This window comes from Salmo trutta, chromosome 12 (assembly GCF_901001165.1).
Source record: "Salmo trutta chromosome 12, fSalTru1.1, whole genome shotgun sequence".
NCBI lineage: Eukaryota > Metazoa > Chordata > Actinopteri > Salmoniformes > Salmonidae > Salmo > Salmo trutta.
Genome location: NC_042968.1, coordinates 69,437,333 through 69,454,554, shown reverse-complemented (window position 1 = coordinate 69,454,554; position 17,222 = coordinate 69,437,333). Strand labels below are relative to the sequence as shown.

General features: G+C 45.0%; 1 protein-coding gene across 9 annotated transcripts in view; it reads left to right on the top strand.

The window, feature by feature from the left end:
- The first annotated feature begins 5,199 nt into the window (after positions 1-5,199).
- The window catches only part of LOC115204073 (far upstream element-binding protein 3), a 33,467-nt gene continuing 21,444 nt past the window's right edge, over positions 5,200-17,222 (top strand). For 3 of the 9 annotated variants that reach the window (XM_029769356.1, XM_029769359.1, XM_029769358.1), the window contains exons 1-6: positions 5,203-5,393; positions 9,811-9,922; positions 12,874-12,907; positions 14,380-14,429; positions 15,752-15,823; positions 16,185-16,242. In XM_029769356.1, coding sequence (XP_029625216.1) covers positions 5,295-5,393; positions 9,811-9,922; positions 12,874-12,907; positions 14,380-14,429; positions 15,752-15,823; positions 16,185-16,242 — 425 coding nt within the window. In that variant the 5' untranslated portion in view covers positions 5,203-5,294. Of the gene's footprint in view, positions 5,394-9,810; positions 9,923-12,873; positions 12,908-14,379; positions 14,430-15,751; positions 15,824-16,184; positions 16,243-17,222 lie in introns of all 9 variants that reach the window. The other 6 variants (XM_029769355.1, XM_029769353.1, XM_029769361.1 and 3 more) reach the window with 4 other exon arrangements.

Genomic DNA, 17,222 nt, shown 5'->3' with positions numbered 1-17,222 from the left:
GTCCCCATGTGCAGTTGCAAACGTAGTCAGTTTTGGAACAGTGGCTTCTTCCATGCTGAGCGGCCTTTCAGGTTATTTCGATATAGGACTCGTTTTACTGTGGATATAGATACTTTTGTACCCGTTTCCTCCAGCATCTTCACAACGTCCTTTGCTGTTGTTCTAGGATTGATTTGCACTTGTCGCACCAAAGTACGTTCATCTCTAGGAGACAGAACGCATCTCCTTCCTGAGAGGTATGACGGCTGCATGGTCCCATGGTGTTTATACTTGCGTACTATTGTTTGTACAGATGAACGTGGTACCTTCAGGCGTTTCGAAATTGCTCCCAAGGATGAACCAGACTTGAAGAGATCTACCATTTTTTTGAGGTCTTGGCTGATTTCTTTTGATTTTCCCATGATGTCAAGCAAAGAGGCACTGAGTTTGAAGGTAGGCCTTGAAATACATCCACAGGTACACCTCCAACTGACTCAAATGATGTCAATTGGCCTTTAAGAAGCTTCTAAAGCCATGACATCATTTTCTGGAATTTTCCAAGCTGTTTAAAGGCACAGTCAATTTAGTGTATGTAAACTTCTGACCCACTGGAATTGTGATACAGTGAATTATAAGTGAAATAATCTGTCTGTAAACAATTGTTGTAAAAATTACTTGTGTCATGCACAAAGTAGATGTCCTAACCGACTTGCCAAAACTATAGTTTGTTAACAAGAAATTTGTGGTGGTTGAAAAACAAGTTTTAATGACTCCAACTTAAGTGTATGTAAACTTCCGACTTCAGCTGTATGTAACCACGGTTATGTGAGCTATATGGGTCACTCCAATATATTGGTAATACTCCGCAGTGGAGGGATACATCTGAGGTGAGGATTTACAGATTCACTCCTGTGTACACCTGTGTCACGGCTGGGGTCCGCTCTATACATAGACCCCTTGGCCGCGACACACGTTCTCTACATCATTTTTGAGGTGCCTGTAGCGCCATAGAGGATTGGAGTGATCCATATAGCTCACATAACCGTGGTTACATACGTAACCTTGGTTATGTTTCACTATATTGGATCACTCCAATATATTGGTATACCCCTACCAGATTAGTTGGTGCTAGAGGGACCTGGCCAGCCAGCGGTAAAGTCCCAGCGCAGGACCGAGACGCAGAGGCTGTCAATGTGGAAGGGGGATCCTGGCCCAGTCCCTGGGAAGGGGAGGCGATGCCCAGGACCGCTGAACCAACCGCAGAGGGGAGATGCCACATTTACCCAATAGTACCTAGCAAGGCCCAGCTGGCCGCAGCACAGATATTAGCAAGGGACACTCCTCTCAGTAGAGCCCAAGACGCAGCCACACCTTGTGCTGAATGTGCCACCACAGATCCCAACACTGGCCTGCCAGCCAGGCGGTATGCTGTCGTAATCATGTCCACGATCCAGTGAGAGAGCCTCTGCTTTGATAACCCAGCCCCCTGGATTCTCTCACCATAGCAGACAAAGAGCTGGTCTGTTTTTCTCACTGACCGAGTCTGCTCCACATAGGCAGCCAGTGCCCGCACAGGACACAGCATACCGGAGGCAGGTCCTGACTCCCTCGCCACTCCCAGGGGGTTGTAAGCAGACAGGATAAAAGGGATGTTCACATGCCTGTCTGACAGAACCTTCGGGAGGAATGAAAGGTTGGGGCAGAGAGATATACTCCTCCCACCGGGGTCCATCCGGTAGCACTCAGAACTTACTGAAAGAGCATGAAGCTCACCCACCCTCTTCATGGAAGTAATCACTACCAAGAAAGCCACCTTCATAGAGAGGTTTCAGGGAGGCAAACTCCAATGGTTCGGAAGGCGACTTTGCCAAAGCTGCCAAGACCACATCCAGATCCCAGTTCACCATTGAGCGGGTCCTAGATGGACACAGGCAACGAACCCCCTTCATAAACCTGGAGACCAAGGGATAACGCCCCACTGGCATGTCCATCCACCCCACATGGCAGGCAGATATAGCGGCCAAATACCCTCTCAGTGAAGAGGCTGCCAAGCCCTCATCCAAGCATGACTGCAGGTATTGGAGGACATACTGCACCCCGCATGACTCAGGCACAACCTCAATACCAGTGCACCAAGAGCAGGACAACCGCCAGCGCAACTGGCATGCTGCGGTTGTAGCCGGTGCCCTTGCGCTCTGCATGGTGTACATTACACCCTCCTGTAGTCCTAACATGGACCATTGGGGTGCCATTTAGTGGCCAAGTCCACAGACTGAGGCGGTCTCGGATGCCACAGAGTTCCCCCGGCCTGAGACAGCAGGTCAGATCTCAGAGGCAGTTGCCAAGGTGCCCCAGACAACAGGGACAGGAGAAGGCTGAACCAGGGTCGTCTGAGCCAGTATGGGGCCACCAGCAGCAGAGGATGCGCCGGCTTCCTGGTCCTGTCCGGCACAGCCTGGATCAGGGGAAAGTCGTAACGCTCCAGCCCTGGCCAATTGTGAACCACAGCATGCAAGCCCAGAGGCCCTGTGGAGTACCACAGGGGGCAGTGTGCATTATCCAGGGAGGCAAACAGGTCCACCTGCGCTCTCCCGAACTTGTCACACAGGTGCTGTACCAGAGAAGGAGCTCCCGTGCCATAAGATAGAGGCGGTGGGACCTCAGTCCACCATGATGGTTGATGTAAGACACATGTGTGGAGTCCGTTCTCACCAGGACATGTCTTCCCTTCAGATGTGGAAGGACAGACCGCATGGCCAGCAGTACAGCTCGGAGCTCTAGTGTTTTGATGTGCCTGCCGCTCCAAGGGGGTAGCCAACAGCCGCTGGCCGACTTGCCCTTGGCCACACTTCCCCAGCTGATCTGGGAGGGGTCTGTGCTGACCAGCAACCGGCAGCACATCCTCAGCATCTCCACCCCCTAAGAGAAAGGAGCAACAGTGCCACCTCAACAATGTCCTGAGGCACTGTGCAGTCACCCGCAGCTGGCGGTGGGAGTTGAACCACCATTGAAGAGGCCGAAGATGGAGCAGGCCCAGGGGAATCAGCAACGAGGCCGCCGTCAGCAAGCCCAACAGGCGTTGGCAGGTCAGGGCGGATACCACCCGCCCCTGCCAAAAGTGGTCGAAGCAAGATAAGATCGCCTGAACCCTTCTGGTGGGCAGGCATGCTCTTATGAGGACTGAGTCCAGTTCCATGCCAATGAAGACCACCCTCTGTGTGGGCGTCAGACCACGACTCTTGTCGTTTACAGTAATGCCCAGCCTGCCGATGTAGGTCAGGAGCATGTCTCTGTCTGACAGCACCTGGGTCCTGGTCGAGGCACAAATCAGCCAATCGTCCAGGTAATTGAGGATCAACAAGCCTCGGGATGTGAGAGGTGCCAGGACAGCGTACATGCACTTTGTGAAAGTGCAGGGTGCAAAGGAGAGGCTGAAGGGAAGAACCATGAATTCGTAAGCATCCCTTCAAAAGCAAACCGGAGGTACTGCCAATAAGCTCGGTGAACAGCAACATGGAAGTACGCATCCCTCGGGTCCAGCATAACAAACCACTGGTCCCTGGACACATCCTGCAACACGCGGGCTGGGGACAGTATGTGGAACCTCAGTACCTTCAAGTACCCATTGACGTTGTGGAGGTCCAGAATCGGTTGTAACCCTTCGTCTCTTTTTGGGATCACAAAATAAATGGAGTAGAACCCACCTATCCGTTCTGATGTCTGGAATTATAGTCGGTACCCCTTGAGCATTGTGGACAACACCCAGGGCGACTCCACACCCGCCTCCCACTTTGCCCTATGAGACCGGGAGAAGCAGCCGAGGCCGGGGAAAGGTGTGTCAAAGGTCCTGCCGGGGCCCGCCTCTCCTCTGGCACCCTGAGTGCCTGGGTCCCCCAGGCACGTCACTATGGCGGTGTCAGTTGACAGGTTGTTGCTCCACCGCACGCTGTGCCCCTCCCCGCTGTCGTCACTTAGCACGAGGTGATGGGGAAGGAGAGGGACCCCACCGTCGTTCGGGTGCAGGTGGGTGGCGACAGTCCGTCTGCCTTGGACACGGGGCCTGAGGAGGCGGCATTAACCGTCTCAGGGTCTCCCGGTCCCTACGACCCTTATCGGTCTGCTCCAGAACGTCATCAACCCCTGAGCCAAACGTCAGACCTGGGGTGATGGGGAGAGTGGCAATTGTGCTCTGGAGAGCAGCTGGGAGACGGGATTGGGCCAGCCAGAGACGGCACTGGGAGGTAACCTCCTGCGCCATGGCAGAGGAATAGGAACCCGGTGTAAGAACCCAGTGAGGAATAGGAACCCGGTGAGGGATAAATTACCCAGTACCTCTGCAAAAAAACAGGGAAGACCCTTGTGGGTAAAACAGGCAGAAAAAAAAACAAACAGGTAATGGAATTTATTTATTTGTTTTACGCCAACTGGAATATTACCTAGCCAGTTTAATATCCAAGCAGTAAAAACAGCCATATGATGGAGTAACTCCGTTAAGGAACTCCAAAGTTAATGTCTCTACGTAGTGGAAAGCCCACCATGATACTCTTACACTCTGCAGAGGAAAGAACAAGATGAAAAAAAATAGCAGGTTAATTAGCAAATAAAATAAAATTGGTGTCTTAATTCAAAGTTAAGGTTGGGTATAAAGTTAACAGTGTGATTAAGGTTAGGTTTAAAATTACACTTTACAGCTGCAATATGTAACTTTTTGGGTGACGTGACCAAATTCACATAGGGTCTAAGCAAGTCTAAGAAGCGGTATATCTGTTCTATGTGCGCTATTCCTATGTAGATGTGTTCAATGTGCGCTATTTATATGCTTCCTGGTCTTAAGTTTCATATTTGCGTATTTTACTTTCGGTTGTGTACACCAGCTAAAAACCGCTGATAATACAGTACTTTGGTTATGGAAAATATATTTCACAGAGGTTTAAAATGATTATCTACACTATACGTGTTTGTTTTGTCACATAAACTGAAATTAGGCGACCTACTATAATTTTAGCATCCAGGAAATGCATCTTTAAGAAGTTACATTTAGAAATAGGCGGAGTTTATGACTTTGTGACTGTGGTAACTAATGACGACCCACCTGACCTCCATCCGTACTTCTTCCGGTTAAAATGGTCATGCTATCTGTCAAGTAACGCGTGATTTCATCAAATACATTTATCCGAAACGGATGGTTCTGAATCTCGCGGTATCGTGTAGCAGGGGGCTCAGCTTCTTCTTCCTGGGGTCGGCGCGTGTGCTGCTTGATTTGCTCGCTAGTCTAAAGGTTTTTTTTGGTGTGTCGCTGAGCTGCTGTAGTAGGGATGATGATGATGGCGGAGTTGGTACAGGGACAGGCCTCGGTGGCTCAGCCTGGAACGAAAGCAGATGGCTTCGCCGACGCTTTACACCGGGCCCGACAGGTAATTCATTACAACGAAGAGAAACCGAATGATTTCAGACGAGAAACGAACAAGACCATTCTGCGTGGTGGAGGAGTGCACTTTTTTTCTACCAACGCACCCACAGAACCCCCTTTACTCTAAAAAACACACTTCTCCCGTATATATAGCTAACTAACTAGCCACACTAGGTCCAAGTGACTGCATGGCTGTGCCTGCAGATTAAGAGAATGCGGACCAAAAGACGCACAATAAAAAGTCAATAACAAGTTAATTAGGCAAAGCATGATTGACGCAACATAGAAATCAACTGCATGAAATTGAGGTGAGGGTAACTTTTTAAAGCAAGGCATAAGCAACAAATTGCAACCTGTTGTGAAGCCACATAAGTTGAAGCTAGTTAGCACTAGCTAACTTTTTACCACCAGCGTCGAGAAACTACCGGTATGGCCGTGGCCTAGTTTCGCGGTGAAGCCAGAAATATCAGCTGATTTCAGCCACGCGCTGTCAAAAGTTAGCTTAATAGCAGAAAACGGACAACTCGATGGGTTAAATTGCAACCACTCGCACATTTACACTGGATAAAATAAGTTGGCTAGCTAACTACAGCGATGTACCCATGTCAAACAATTTCAGAATCCAGTACCGAGTTAACGTTGGCTAGCTGTTAAGCTATCGAGTGCATCAGTCTGGTAGCAAAACTAGCTAACCTCGATTATACAAATTAAGCCAGTTAACATGCACGGTAAACTAGCTAACAACGTCAACAGCTAATCTTGACCGTCTAGTTTAGCGGAAATGTGATCACTGAACTTTTGTTTGCAGTCAGGGTGTCAGCTAGCTAAATAGTATTGGACGTTATCACTCAGTAGCTACTAGCTAGCTAACGTTACTCCAGTCTTGGAATTAGCTACCGGTAACTAACTAGCTAACCTTATCTAGCTAGTTAGCTAACGAGTTGTAACCTCCAATATTTCCTATGCATTTGTTTAGCTAGCTAACTAGCAACTTCTTGACATCTCGAAGTTAGCCATGTCATTTGGGCATATGATGAAAAAATCCTAGGCACTGTAGTTATTCAGAATTTACTCATCTTTAACCTCCCAAAACACCCCTCTGTATTCGACTACAATATTACAATTGATCATCAAACCACAGCTAGCTACATAGCTACTACTGTGCAGATTATTCCATTTAAAATACCAGTATCATGCATGCAACATGGTAAAAGTTTCCTGAGATGACTATAACTTCAGGACGTAGGCTATTGGACACAGTGAAAGAACTGCCAACCGCTCCCCATTCCTTCCTAGTTGGTATCTGCACTTGGGGCCGAGTTCTTGTGAAGCCTTTACTCCCAGGGCTAAAACCCACACCTGTTTTCAAATAGTCTCGGCCAGGGAAATATGACAAAGAAAATAATGAGCTGAAAACCTCCTAACTGCATATTTTAAAAGCAACTATTGGTCTTCATTACCATAATCGACACTAACCCAGATATTCGCCCTGACAAAGACACATTCCTGCGAATAAACCCAGATGAGCATATGGCATAAGCACATGTTTGGGTGTACTGGTGTCCATTTCATAATGCCTGAGGTCTCTTCCCCCAACTCACTCAGCTGTGTGCATATCCAATGAGCTATAAGCGTGTGGCCTTGTACTCATGCATCACGCTTGTGGGTCAGGTTTTAGTTTTCCTCTGATAACCGTGGTACCGTGCTGTCCCTTGCGGCTTCCCTATAGGCCCCAGGTCTGTGCTTCTGGGAAGTGGAATAGGACAGCCATGCCATTCTCCCGTTTAGCTTTTATCAACTCCATAGGGGAAAAAGTAGAACAGGTCCATAGACACTACCCATTTTACTGCCAGCCTGTACAAAGACATCAATACACTGCTTCTTAGTGCTGAGCGATTAGTGCTTTTTGAGGTTGGTTTCGATTAGATTTATAAAATATCAGTTTTCCGTTTCAATTATGTTTTTAAACATTTATATGCATTATGTGGGTTGAATGCTATAACACAGAATAAAACAATTTATAAATGATGGTAGTGACTGCCCATTACTGCGTATCATAACCATGATTAATTCACATTACTTTAATGAAATATTACATTTGTTTTATTTGATTACTTTATTTCATTCCAAGTCATCTCATCTCTATAGAGCTGCTGTCTGACAAAATCACAATTTTTAGTAGTTCAACAAAATAAGGCATTTTATGACTGCTGAATACCAACTATCAGTCACTTAATCATGTATTTTCAGGTAGATACCTTGTGAAGCTCTATTTGTCTCAATCGTGTGTTCTCTCTTCTCTCCCTTTCTGTGACTGACCCACACACACACCAGACAATGGATTATGGTCGTTGTAGTTAATTGCCATGTTTTCTTTGCTAAACTAGGTAGAATATTGGCCTATTGTAAACTACAACTCCCTACTACAGTGTGCAGTTCGGGCTTGATCTGATTTATCTAAAAAAAAAAAAAACTGCGCTTTGGGCGCACAGAAACAAAATGGGAATTAAAATAATTGAACAGACGTAGGTCAATTAGTTTAATAAATGGATAACACGCCTAACCAGAATGCTGGTTAATCGCTCAGCACTACTGTTTCTAACTTAAAATAGCACTCCACCCCAAAATAGCGCTTGTGTGTTATGTTTTCTGTAGGCCCTATGTATCTGATATTGTGACTGAACATTAGGCCTACTGTCATTCAATGTGGAGGTTGAGTTGCTATTCTCTCTCTGGTCAAGTAAATGCATGTCGTTTCTCCTCTAAGGTGCAATATGCAAAAATCGCTCCTCCATTTCCTGGTTGCTAAAATTCTCATTGTTCGCCTAATTTCATTGTACCATCTAAACTGCTGTGAAATATAATTTCATTAACCAAAAATATTTTATTTTTAGCTGTTTGACGCTGATGGACTAAACCAAGATTAAGAGGCAAAAACAAAACTTAAGAATGGGAAGAATAGAAATAGCTTTGCGCTGGATGTGTCGACGTGTAGTTCATACATGCATAATCTGAGCGGAATTACTGTTTTACCTGATTTAGCCACGAAATCCCTTGTTTAAAATGGACTTTTTCTGGAAGCTGTGCCGTTTTCCCCCATGTGGGCCAGCCCCCAAGCAATTCCAGTTCAATCCAATGAGCTTCAGCCCCTCGTCATTTGAGTGACATCTAGCAAGAGGCACATGATGCACGCAGAGCGAGGGAGCAATGATGTGGTGCACATGTGTTGTAGTACGCAATTTTCGGGGACCACTTTTGCCTTGCGCTACTTTCCGAACTACTGGCCAAAAACTATATAAAAGTACCGGAGAATCTTTCACTTCGCAATGTTTTTGCTATAGCTGGGTATTTATGCAAATGTAGTCCAGTCCTTAATGAAAAATAAAGAAATAGAATAAAAATATATTTTTTTTACTTCAAGAACCTTAACATCAATGCCACAGTGTACTATGCAGAGCTGAATTACCCCCTGACACATGAGTGTTTGACCTGTAGTTTCAGAGCAAACAGGCCTCACCAACCTCGGGCATGTTCCTTGAGCATCAGAATATCCTCTGGCATTTCTTCCCTCATGGACCTAGCCTGCCCCAAACCCCCTTGACAGTCAGCAACAGTTGTTTTGTGAGGACTATACTAGTCTTCTAGGCACGAGCCTTAAGCCAGGTAGTTGATTTATCAGTGTTCTGCTCACATTGTTGACATACCACCCCAACATTTCCCAGAAAGAAGGTTTAGCTCTAGGGAAGAGGAGGAGCCCTCACTCACCCAGTCCATGGCTCCCTACCCAGTTCAGCCCTAACTGGATCAGGAGCCATGTTGGAAAGCTTTTTTTTCTTTTTTTTCTCCCCTCTCACTTTCAGAGGCAGGCAGGAAGCTCTGTGTGGTGGCACTGAAGTAGATAATGATGCCTGAAGTTGATGGAAGGCTCTAATTGTCAGCCTCTAATTTGCGACTATGTTGCCGAAACTCTATACTTTTTTAATGGCTAGAGGTAGTGGCGGAGGAGGGGTTTGGGAGAAACTGGCCTCATGCTTTTGTGCGGCGTTTGGATTTGAATGTCAATCTGCTGAGAATACATGTAGTTAATTGGTGTTGGCAAGGGGCAAATTTCGGGTGAGGAGTTGCAAGCAGTGTTTTGTCAAATGTGCATGTGGTGCTGCTATAGCTAGTTTCATAACTAGGTAGTTACTGCCTTTCATTTCCCTTCAGATGTAGGGGACTGAGTAAAAATGGCTCTGACTACTGAAATTAAAACATGAAAAGTAGTACTTAGGTTTGGATAGTAGTTCGGCTGGCTAAATAAAGGTCAAATAAAACCTTTCTAATGATATAACTAGTTTAATTATCTAGGACCGGTTATGTGCTGCTATCAGGTTGCTCACTCTAGCCCTCCCTCTCCTCTATCCCTCTTGTCTTCTCAGATTGCGGCGAAGATGGGAGGTGACCAGATGTCCCACATGAACAACTCTTCTCCAATCCTAGACCCCTCTCTCTACGGCTATGGAGGCCAGAAGCGCTCAATGGATGATGGAGGTAAGCCGGCGGTGGCAGTGCATCTCTCCACTCTCCCTCATGCACCATACAAAACAATCCTCCCGTTTTAACATAAGCCTTAGCACTTACCCCGTTTCAGTATGCTCAACTGGGTACCCTTCAAACGGCTTTGGGAAAGAGCGCTGCACCCGAGTGTGAGGGTCGTTCTGGTTTTTATGCAATCTTACCATACTTGTTGAGGATTGTAGTACAACACTTAACAAATACAGTGTTGGCTTAATCAAACCCTGGTGTCTGAAGAGCCATTGCAAACACTATGAAGTAATTGATTGGTCCACCGTAGCTTTTTAAATCCACTCCATATTTCAGCTGTTTTGAGACTGTGGGGTAGCCAACTGACCGGGATAACACGTGACCCCAGGTCAAGAGATCAGTCGTGGCGGCACTACGTAATGTGAGCTCTTGTTACTTGTTTATGTATATTCCGTCTCGTAGCCTATTTGTGGAAGGTGTAGGAGCTAGCCAGTATGTTTGTCGAGCAATGGGGCCCTCTGGATAGCAGGTCTGTTGCGTTTTGAATGACATGGCATTGTACTAGTAGTGGGCTGGCTAGGATCTGGGCAGCCTTGTGCCAATGGGAGGGGAAATGTGGAAGTGGGTAGAGTAACCACTAGCCAGAAGGAGTTGAAGTGCTCTGCCTCTCTGTAGCTCCATTCAGACAGAGCTTTCTCCTCCTGTGTTATTTCAGGGCAGGATTACTGTCCAACACCACAAAGTAAATTAACTGTTAGGTCAGAACAGAAGCAGATCCCTAGTTACCCAGAGGCCATTGAGGGGATTTCTCATTCTAACTCTCCCTCCTCCTGCAGCACAATGCTCTAGCTGCGACAGATATGATTGATTGACACTGGTTGCTTGATAAAACCACAAACTGCAGGTTACATGCCTCCAAAGCTGTAAGGGATAAAAAAAAGGCCAAGTACAGCGAGCAGCAGCAAGTGAAACAGGTTTGTGGTTAGAGGCAAATCCACCAAGTAGAGAAAGGAACCGTGCTTCTAGAAATGTGGATAATGCTGATTGAGCTCATATCAGTTGTTGCTATTCATAATCAGATTCATTTTTGTAACTTGTCGATATAGTTACTTTTTGTTATGCTGATGACCAATGAGGTGTATTTACCGATGAAAACAATTCATTAGACAGCTCAACTGATCTGGATTTCATTGTAATTGAGTGAGCCCTTACATTAAGGATCTTGCTGCATTGGCTTCACGTTCACACTTCCAGTGGTTATAGGAATTGTAATTCTGTGGTGTTAGTGTGTTTGCCACATCTTGCTGCAGAATCAGGGGGGGGGGGGTCGTCCTTGATGTGGAAAATTACCTTCCAAGCTTACAGGCCCAGTAAAAGCAGGAGCAACATAAGTCAGCTAAACCTTATGTAAGGCTTTACTCATGACTTAACTCCAGCCTCTCCCTGAGAAAGCAGGTCTGTCTGAGCGTTTATGTTATAAAACAGGAAATAGCTTGGCCTAATCTAATAAGGGGTTAAGAGTTATTGTCTGATGGTCGCAAAGGTCAGTGTGAACATGGATTTACATTTTTGCATTGCCGCCCTCGATTCACATTCCGGCTCAATTCTGTTTTGCTCTCGCAGTTTGAAACCTGGCAAACTAGAAATGTAACTGAACTGTATGCATTTTCATTTTCCATCATCTGCATTTTCTTTTGGGCCTCTGCTGGGTGTGTTTCTGATTTTTCAAATGTACACAGTATTTTGTGTGTGAAAGAATTCATGACTTGTCCTAATACTTGTCTGAAGTGTGTATCTGTCATTGCTCAGTTTTCCCACCCCGTGGGTCAGAACTTTCCTGTGTACTTTACTCAGTCTGTTTTAGAAGCATATGACACTGGAACACTCAGTACATTTCAACTAGCCTATCTTGTTTACCAACAAAATGTTTTCAATTCACCAAGCATGTTTGTCAAGCTGTCCTTAGTTTCCACATTATTATTATTGTTATTGTTGTGTACCTCGGTGGTTGATTCTTCTGAAATTGTAGCTAAACCGTAAGAGTGTGGCTTTGCAGAATGGTGGAATGTTTCGTGTGGTTACCCATACGCACCCAAAATGTAGATTTGGGCAATTTTGTGTCCGTGAAGCGGAAACTCCAGTCAGTTATTGTCCTCTTAACCTGTCATGGTGTGGTATATTTTTGCTCTGAATGCATGGCCGAATAAGTTGTGTGCAATTTCTGGTGGATGTTTAGCTGGCCAACTCACTTGTTTTCAACCATTTTGCTCTTCAGTTTCTCAAGGTTAAGCTGCACAAAATATGAAATATAACAACAGTCGGCTGTTGCACTGTATAAATATATCGGTCATCCCTGCTGGGTCCTTAATAATGGTCATTTTTAAATAGTACAAGTACCACTTAACACCATTTAAGTTCAGCGCAAGTCCTCCGCAGTGTAATGTCTGTGAATTGACACATCATACATGCTTTATATTCATAGGCATTTAATTTCTTTACCTCAATGCATTTCCAACCTCAATGCATTTCCAACAACTAAATATGTGCAAACGACTGTAAAAATGTGGTGAACCTTGTAGATATCCGTTTATGGTGTTCTGTCAGTAGCACCATATCATTCAGTGACCCTTTAAGTCCGCTGCTTATTGCAACCTGTCAAAATGCATTTCTGTGCTGATAACCAGTGACCCGGGTACTATCGCTGAACCATGCACACGCCTCATTTCCATAGCTGTGCACACCCCTGCTGTGTGTCAGACAGAGCCATCTCCATCTGTTTTTTTTATCCAATCCACCCGGAGTCACTCTTGGTCCTGCAGCCACAATGGTTATTCTGTATTATTGAGTTTTGCAGTGATAGGAGTTAATTTGGTCTCAAGCTAATTGTTTTTCCCCGTTTATCTCCCCCTTCCTGTTTTCTCTCCCCCTTCCTGTTTTCCTATCATATCGTTTCTCAGTAGGTAACCAAATGGGTGGAATGGTACATCAAAGGTGAGACTCATCTTCTCAAATGACTTTGTATTGATGGATGTGTGAGTAGATATTGATTTAACAGTAGATCAATCATGCTATGAACCTCACTATTGCCCCTGTATCCAGTAGCATGTCAGATAGGCCCATGTCTTGGCCTATTTGTTCTGCATGCAACTCTGGGGTTTTAGTCAAACATGTTCTTCTTGTCATCAAACTTGGCACAGAATGACACTAATGAATTAAAGGAATACCTAGTTTGAAGTTTTCATGTCTCAAGTTGAGCAGAGTCCATGTTGTGTAGAAATTGACAGGCATCAATCCAAATGAATGGGAAATATGGGCGCAACCTAAGGTGCAGTGTTTCCCCTATATTAATTTAGCCGAGGCGGGCCGCCACTCCAAAAAAAGATAATGCATTTATTTATATATTTTTCGTGACTGTAAAACGTTTTCAGTGTAAACCTAAACGACTCAAACCAGATATAATGTATGTAGTAAAGATAATGTATCATCTTAGAGAACTAACAATCACTGTAATAAAAACTAGACGGGCAGAACCTAAAATAAAGTCCTGTCATGGAGCCCTCCGTTTGATTTTGTTTGAGTCAGTCAGATGGCATAAGAACATGGCATAAGCCATTTAGCCATGTGTCGCTCTCCTTATCCCCCAATTCCTTAGACCTCTGAAGCAGAGGTTCTGTTGTCTTTAGTTCCTGTAGGTCTGATATCTGTAATACTATTGGTTAACAACGCAGATTTTTTTTATCCAAACAGCTCAATGTTTAAAGGGGTTTTAGATGAATTGCATTTTGTTCTTGACCTGCTCTGGTGAGATACAGTACTGACTCTCTCCTCCCCAGGGACTCTGGGAGCATGGCCTTTCAGGCCATGAACACTCCCTCTCTGGTGCCTACATTATTGTCTTGTTAATGTCAGTATTGCCTTGTAACTTAAGCTTTAGGCCTTGTATAATGTATTGTTCATTTTACAAAGTTAATAAATAATACTTGCGTTTTGCATTTGCTTCTCATGAACATTTTTTGATCCTAGTCAGCAAAATTCATACTTTATTGCAAGTGGCTTTACTGTAATATTAGATGGAGTCAGATTAATAAAATGTACATCAAATATTATTTTGCCTTGTTTTTTTCTCAGCCCCATTGCAAAATGTGTAGGGTTGCAGGAAAATCGCTTTAAAACCGCAAAAATGTCAGGTTATCTAAAGTTTTGGTCAGAGACAGTGCCATTGGCCACGCCCACTACCAACCCACCCCCAACCTCACTTTGTCATTGCTGCTGAAAAAAATCCTAAGGGAAACACTGAGATGCATCTTTGGGTTGAGGGTGAACTATCCCTTCAAGCTTTCATAAGTATGATAATAAAACCCTATAATTTGTAAGTAGGCCATACTACATCACAATAGATACTGTATATACCCTTAATGGTTTTGTACTGGGGCCTCGGTCATTGTCGTCTGGGTGTCTTGCAGGGCTATTATGACAGAAGACTTCAAAGTGCCTGATAAGATGGTTGGATTCAGTAAGTAACGCTATTCACAGTGAGGGGGAAAAAGTATTTGATCCTCTACTGATTTTGTACGTTTGCCCACTGACAAAGAAATTATCAGTCTTTAATTTTAATGGTAGGTTTATTTGAACAGTGAGAGACAGAATAACAACAAAAAAATCCAGAAAAACGCATGTCAAATGTTATAAATTGATTGCATTTTAATGAGGGAAATAAGTATTTGACCCCCTCTCAATCAGAAAGATTTCTGGCTCCCAGGTGTCTTTTATACAGGTAATGAGCTGAGATTAAGAGCACACTCTTAAAGGGAGTGCTCCTAATCTCAGTTTGTTACCTGTATAAAAGACACCTGTCCACAGAAGCAATCAATCAGATTCTAAACTCTCCACCATGGCCAAGACCAAAGAGCTCTCCAACGATGTCAGGGACAAGATTGTAGACCTACACAAGGCTCTTTGGCATCAACTCAACTCGCCCTGTTTGGAGGAGGAGGAGGAATGCTGCCTATGACCCCAAGAATACCATCCCCACCGACAAACATGGAGGTGGAAACATTATGCTTTGGGGGTGTTTTTCTGCTAAGGGGACAGGACAACTTGACCGCATCAAAGGGACGATGGACGGGGCCATGTACCGTCAAATCTTGGGTGAGAACCTCCTTCCCTCAGCCAGGGCATTGAAAATGGGTCGTGGATGGGTGTTCCAGCATGACAATGACCCAAAACACACGGCCATGGCAACAAAGGAGTGGCTCAAGAAGAAGCACCAGACCTGAATCCCATAGAAAATCTGTGGAGGGAGCTGAAGTTTCGAGTTGCCAAACGTCAGCCTCGAAACCTTAATGACTTGGAGAAGATCTGCAAAGAGGAGTGGGACAAAATCTCTCCTGAGATGTGTGCAAACCTGGTGGCCAACTACAAGAAACGTCTGACCTCTGTGATTGCCAGCAAGGGTTTTGCCACCAAGTACTAAGTCATGTTTTGCAGATGGGTCAAATACTTATTTCCCTCATTAAAATGCAAATCAATTTATAACATTTTTGACATGCGTTTTTATGGATTTTTTTGTTGTTATTCTGTCTCACTGTTCATATAAACCTACCATTAAAATTATAGACTGATCATTTCTTTGTCAGTGGGCAGATGTACAAAATCAGCAGGGGATCAAATACTTTTCCCCCACTGTAGCTGTTGATAATACTCCCACACACATTCTAGTGATTGTCTCCAACTTAAAGTACTCACACAAACTGTTTGGGGGCATTTTAAACAAACACGGGCTGGGATATAGACATTTTAACTGTTGTAATTCCCTTTCCTCTCACCCACACTCAGTCATTGGAAGAGGAGGAGAGCAGATCACGAGAATTCAGTTGGAGTCAGGCTGCAAGATTCAGATAGCTGCAGGTAAGTTCTGCCTAAAGAAGAGACAGCACCTCTATACTGTAGTTTGTCATGTCGGTACTTGACTGAGTAGCTACAAAGGTCCTTCCTGTTATCAGTGATAGCGTTTCCAGGAAGCCCAGAAGCACACCCTGAGTACGAGAAAAGCTCATGACACAACCTGCTCAACAGGTTCAGCTGAGAGAAACTGAAGCCTTGTCAAATCCTATCTGCAACCATATATACGCCCACAATGAATACATTGAGGCATTTTGTAGTGAAATAACAAATGTGACTTCATCAACATGAATGAATAATAAGGTAGCATGTAGGCTGTTAACATGGAGGTGTGTATAATGGAGGTGTGTGTTGTGTTGTGTAACAGACAGCGGCGGCATGATGGACAGGGCCTGCACCCTAACCGGAAGTCCAGAGAACATTGAGTAAGTTACAGCACATTCCTCTCAGGGATTTGGTACCTTGGTTATGGCTACATACACTGCGTGCACAATTATTAGGCAAATTGTATTCCTCGGGATTAATTTTATTGTTGAACAAACACAATGCTCTCAGTCAATCCAAAATGTTATTGAACCTCAAACCTGAATGTTTAACAAAGGAAAAATGAGTTTTGTCTTTCTCAGGGAAATATACTGCTCAAAAAAATAAAGGGAACACTTAAACAACACAATGTAACTCCAAGTCAATCACACTTCTGTGAAATCAAACTGTCCACTTAGGAAGCAACACTGATTGACAATAAATTTCACATGCTGTTGTGCAAATGGAATAGACAACAGGTGGAAATTATAGGCAATTAGCAAGACACCGCCAATAAAGGAGTGGTTCTGCAGGTGGTGACCACAGACCACTTCTCAGTTCCTATGCTTCCTGGCTGTTTTGGTCACTTTTGAATGCTGGCGGTGCTTTCACTCTAGTTGTAGCATGAGACGGAGTCTACAACCCACACAAGTGGCTCAGGTAGTGCAGCTCATCCAGGATGGCACATCAATGCGAGCTGTGGCAAGAAGGTTTGCTGTGTCTGTCAGCGTAGTGTCCAGAGCATGGAGGCACTTCCAGGAGACAGGCCAGTATATCAGGAGACGTGGAGGAGGCCGTAGGAGGGCAACAACCCAGAAGCAGGACCGCTACCGCCGCCTTTGTGCAAGGAGGAGCAGGAGGAGCACTGCCAGAGCCCTGCAAAATGACCTCCAGCAGGCCACAAATGTGCATGTGTCTGCTCACACGGTCAGAAACAGACTCCGTGAGGGTGGTATGAGGGCCCGACGTCCACAGGTGGGGGTTGTGCTTACAGCCCAACACCGTGCAGGACGTTTGGCATTTGCCAGAGAACACCAAGATTGGCAAATTCGCCACTGACGCCCTGTGCTCTTCACAGGGTCACACTGAGCACATGTGACAG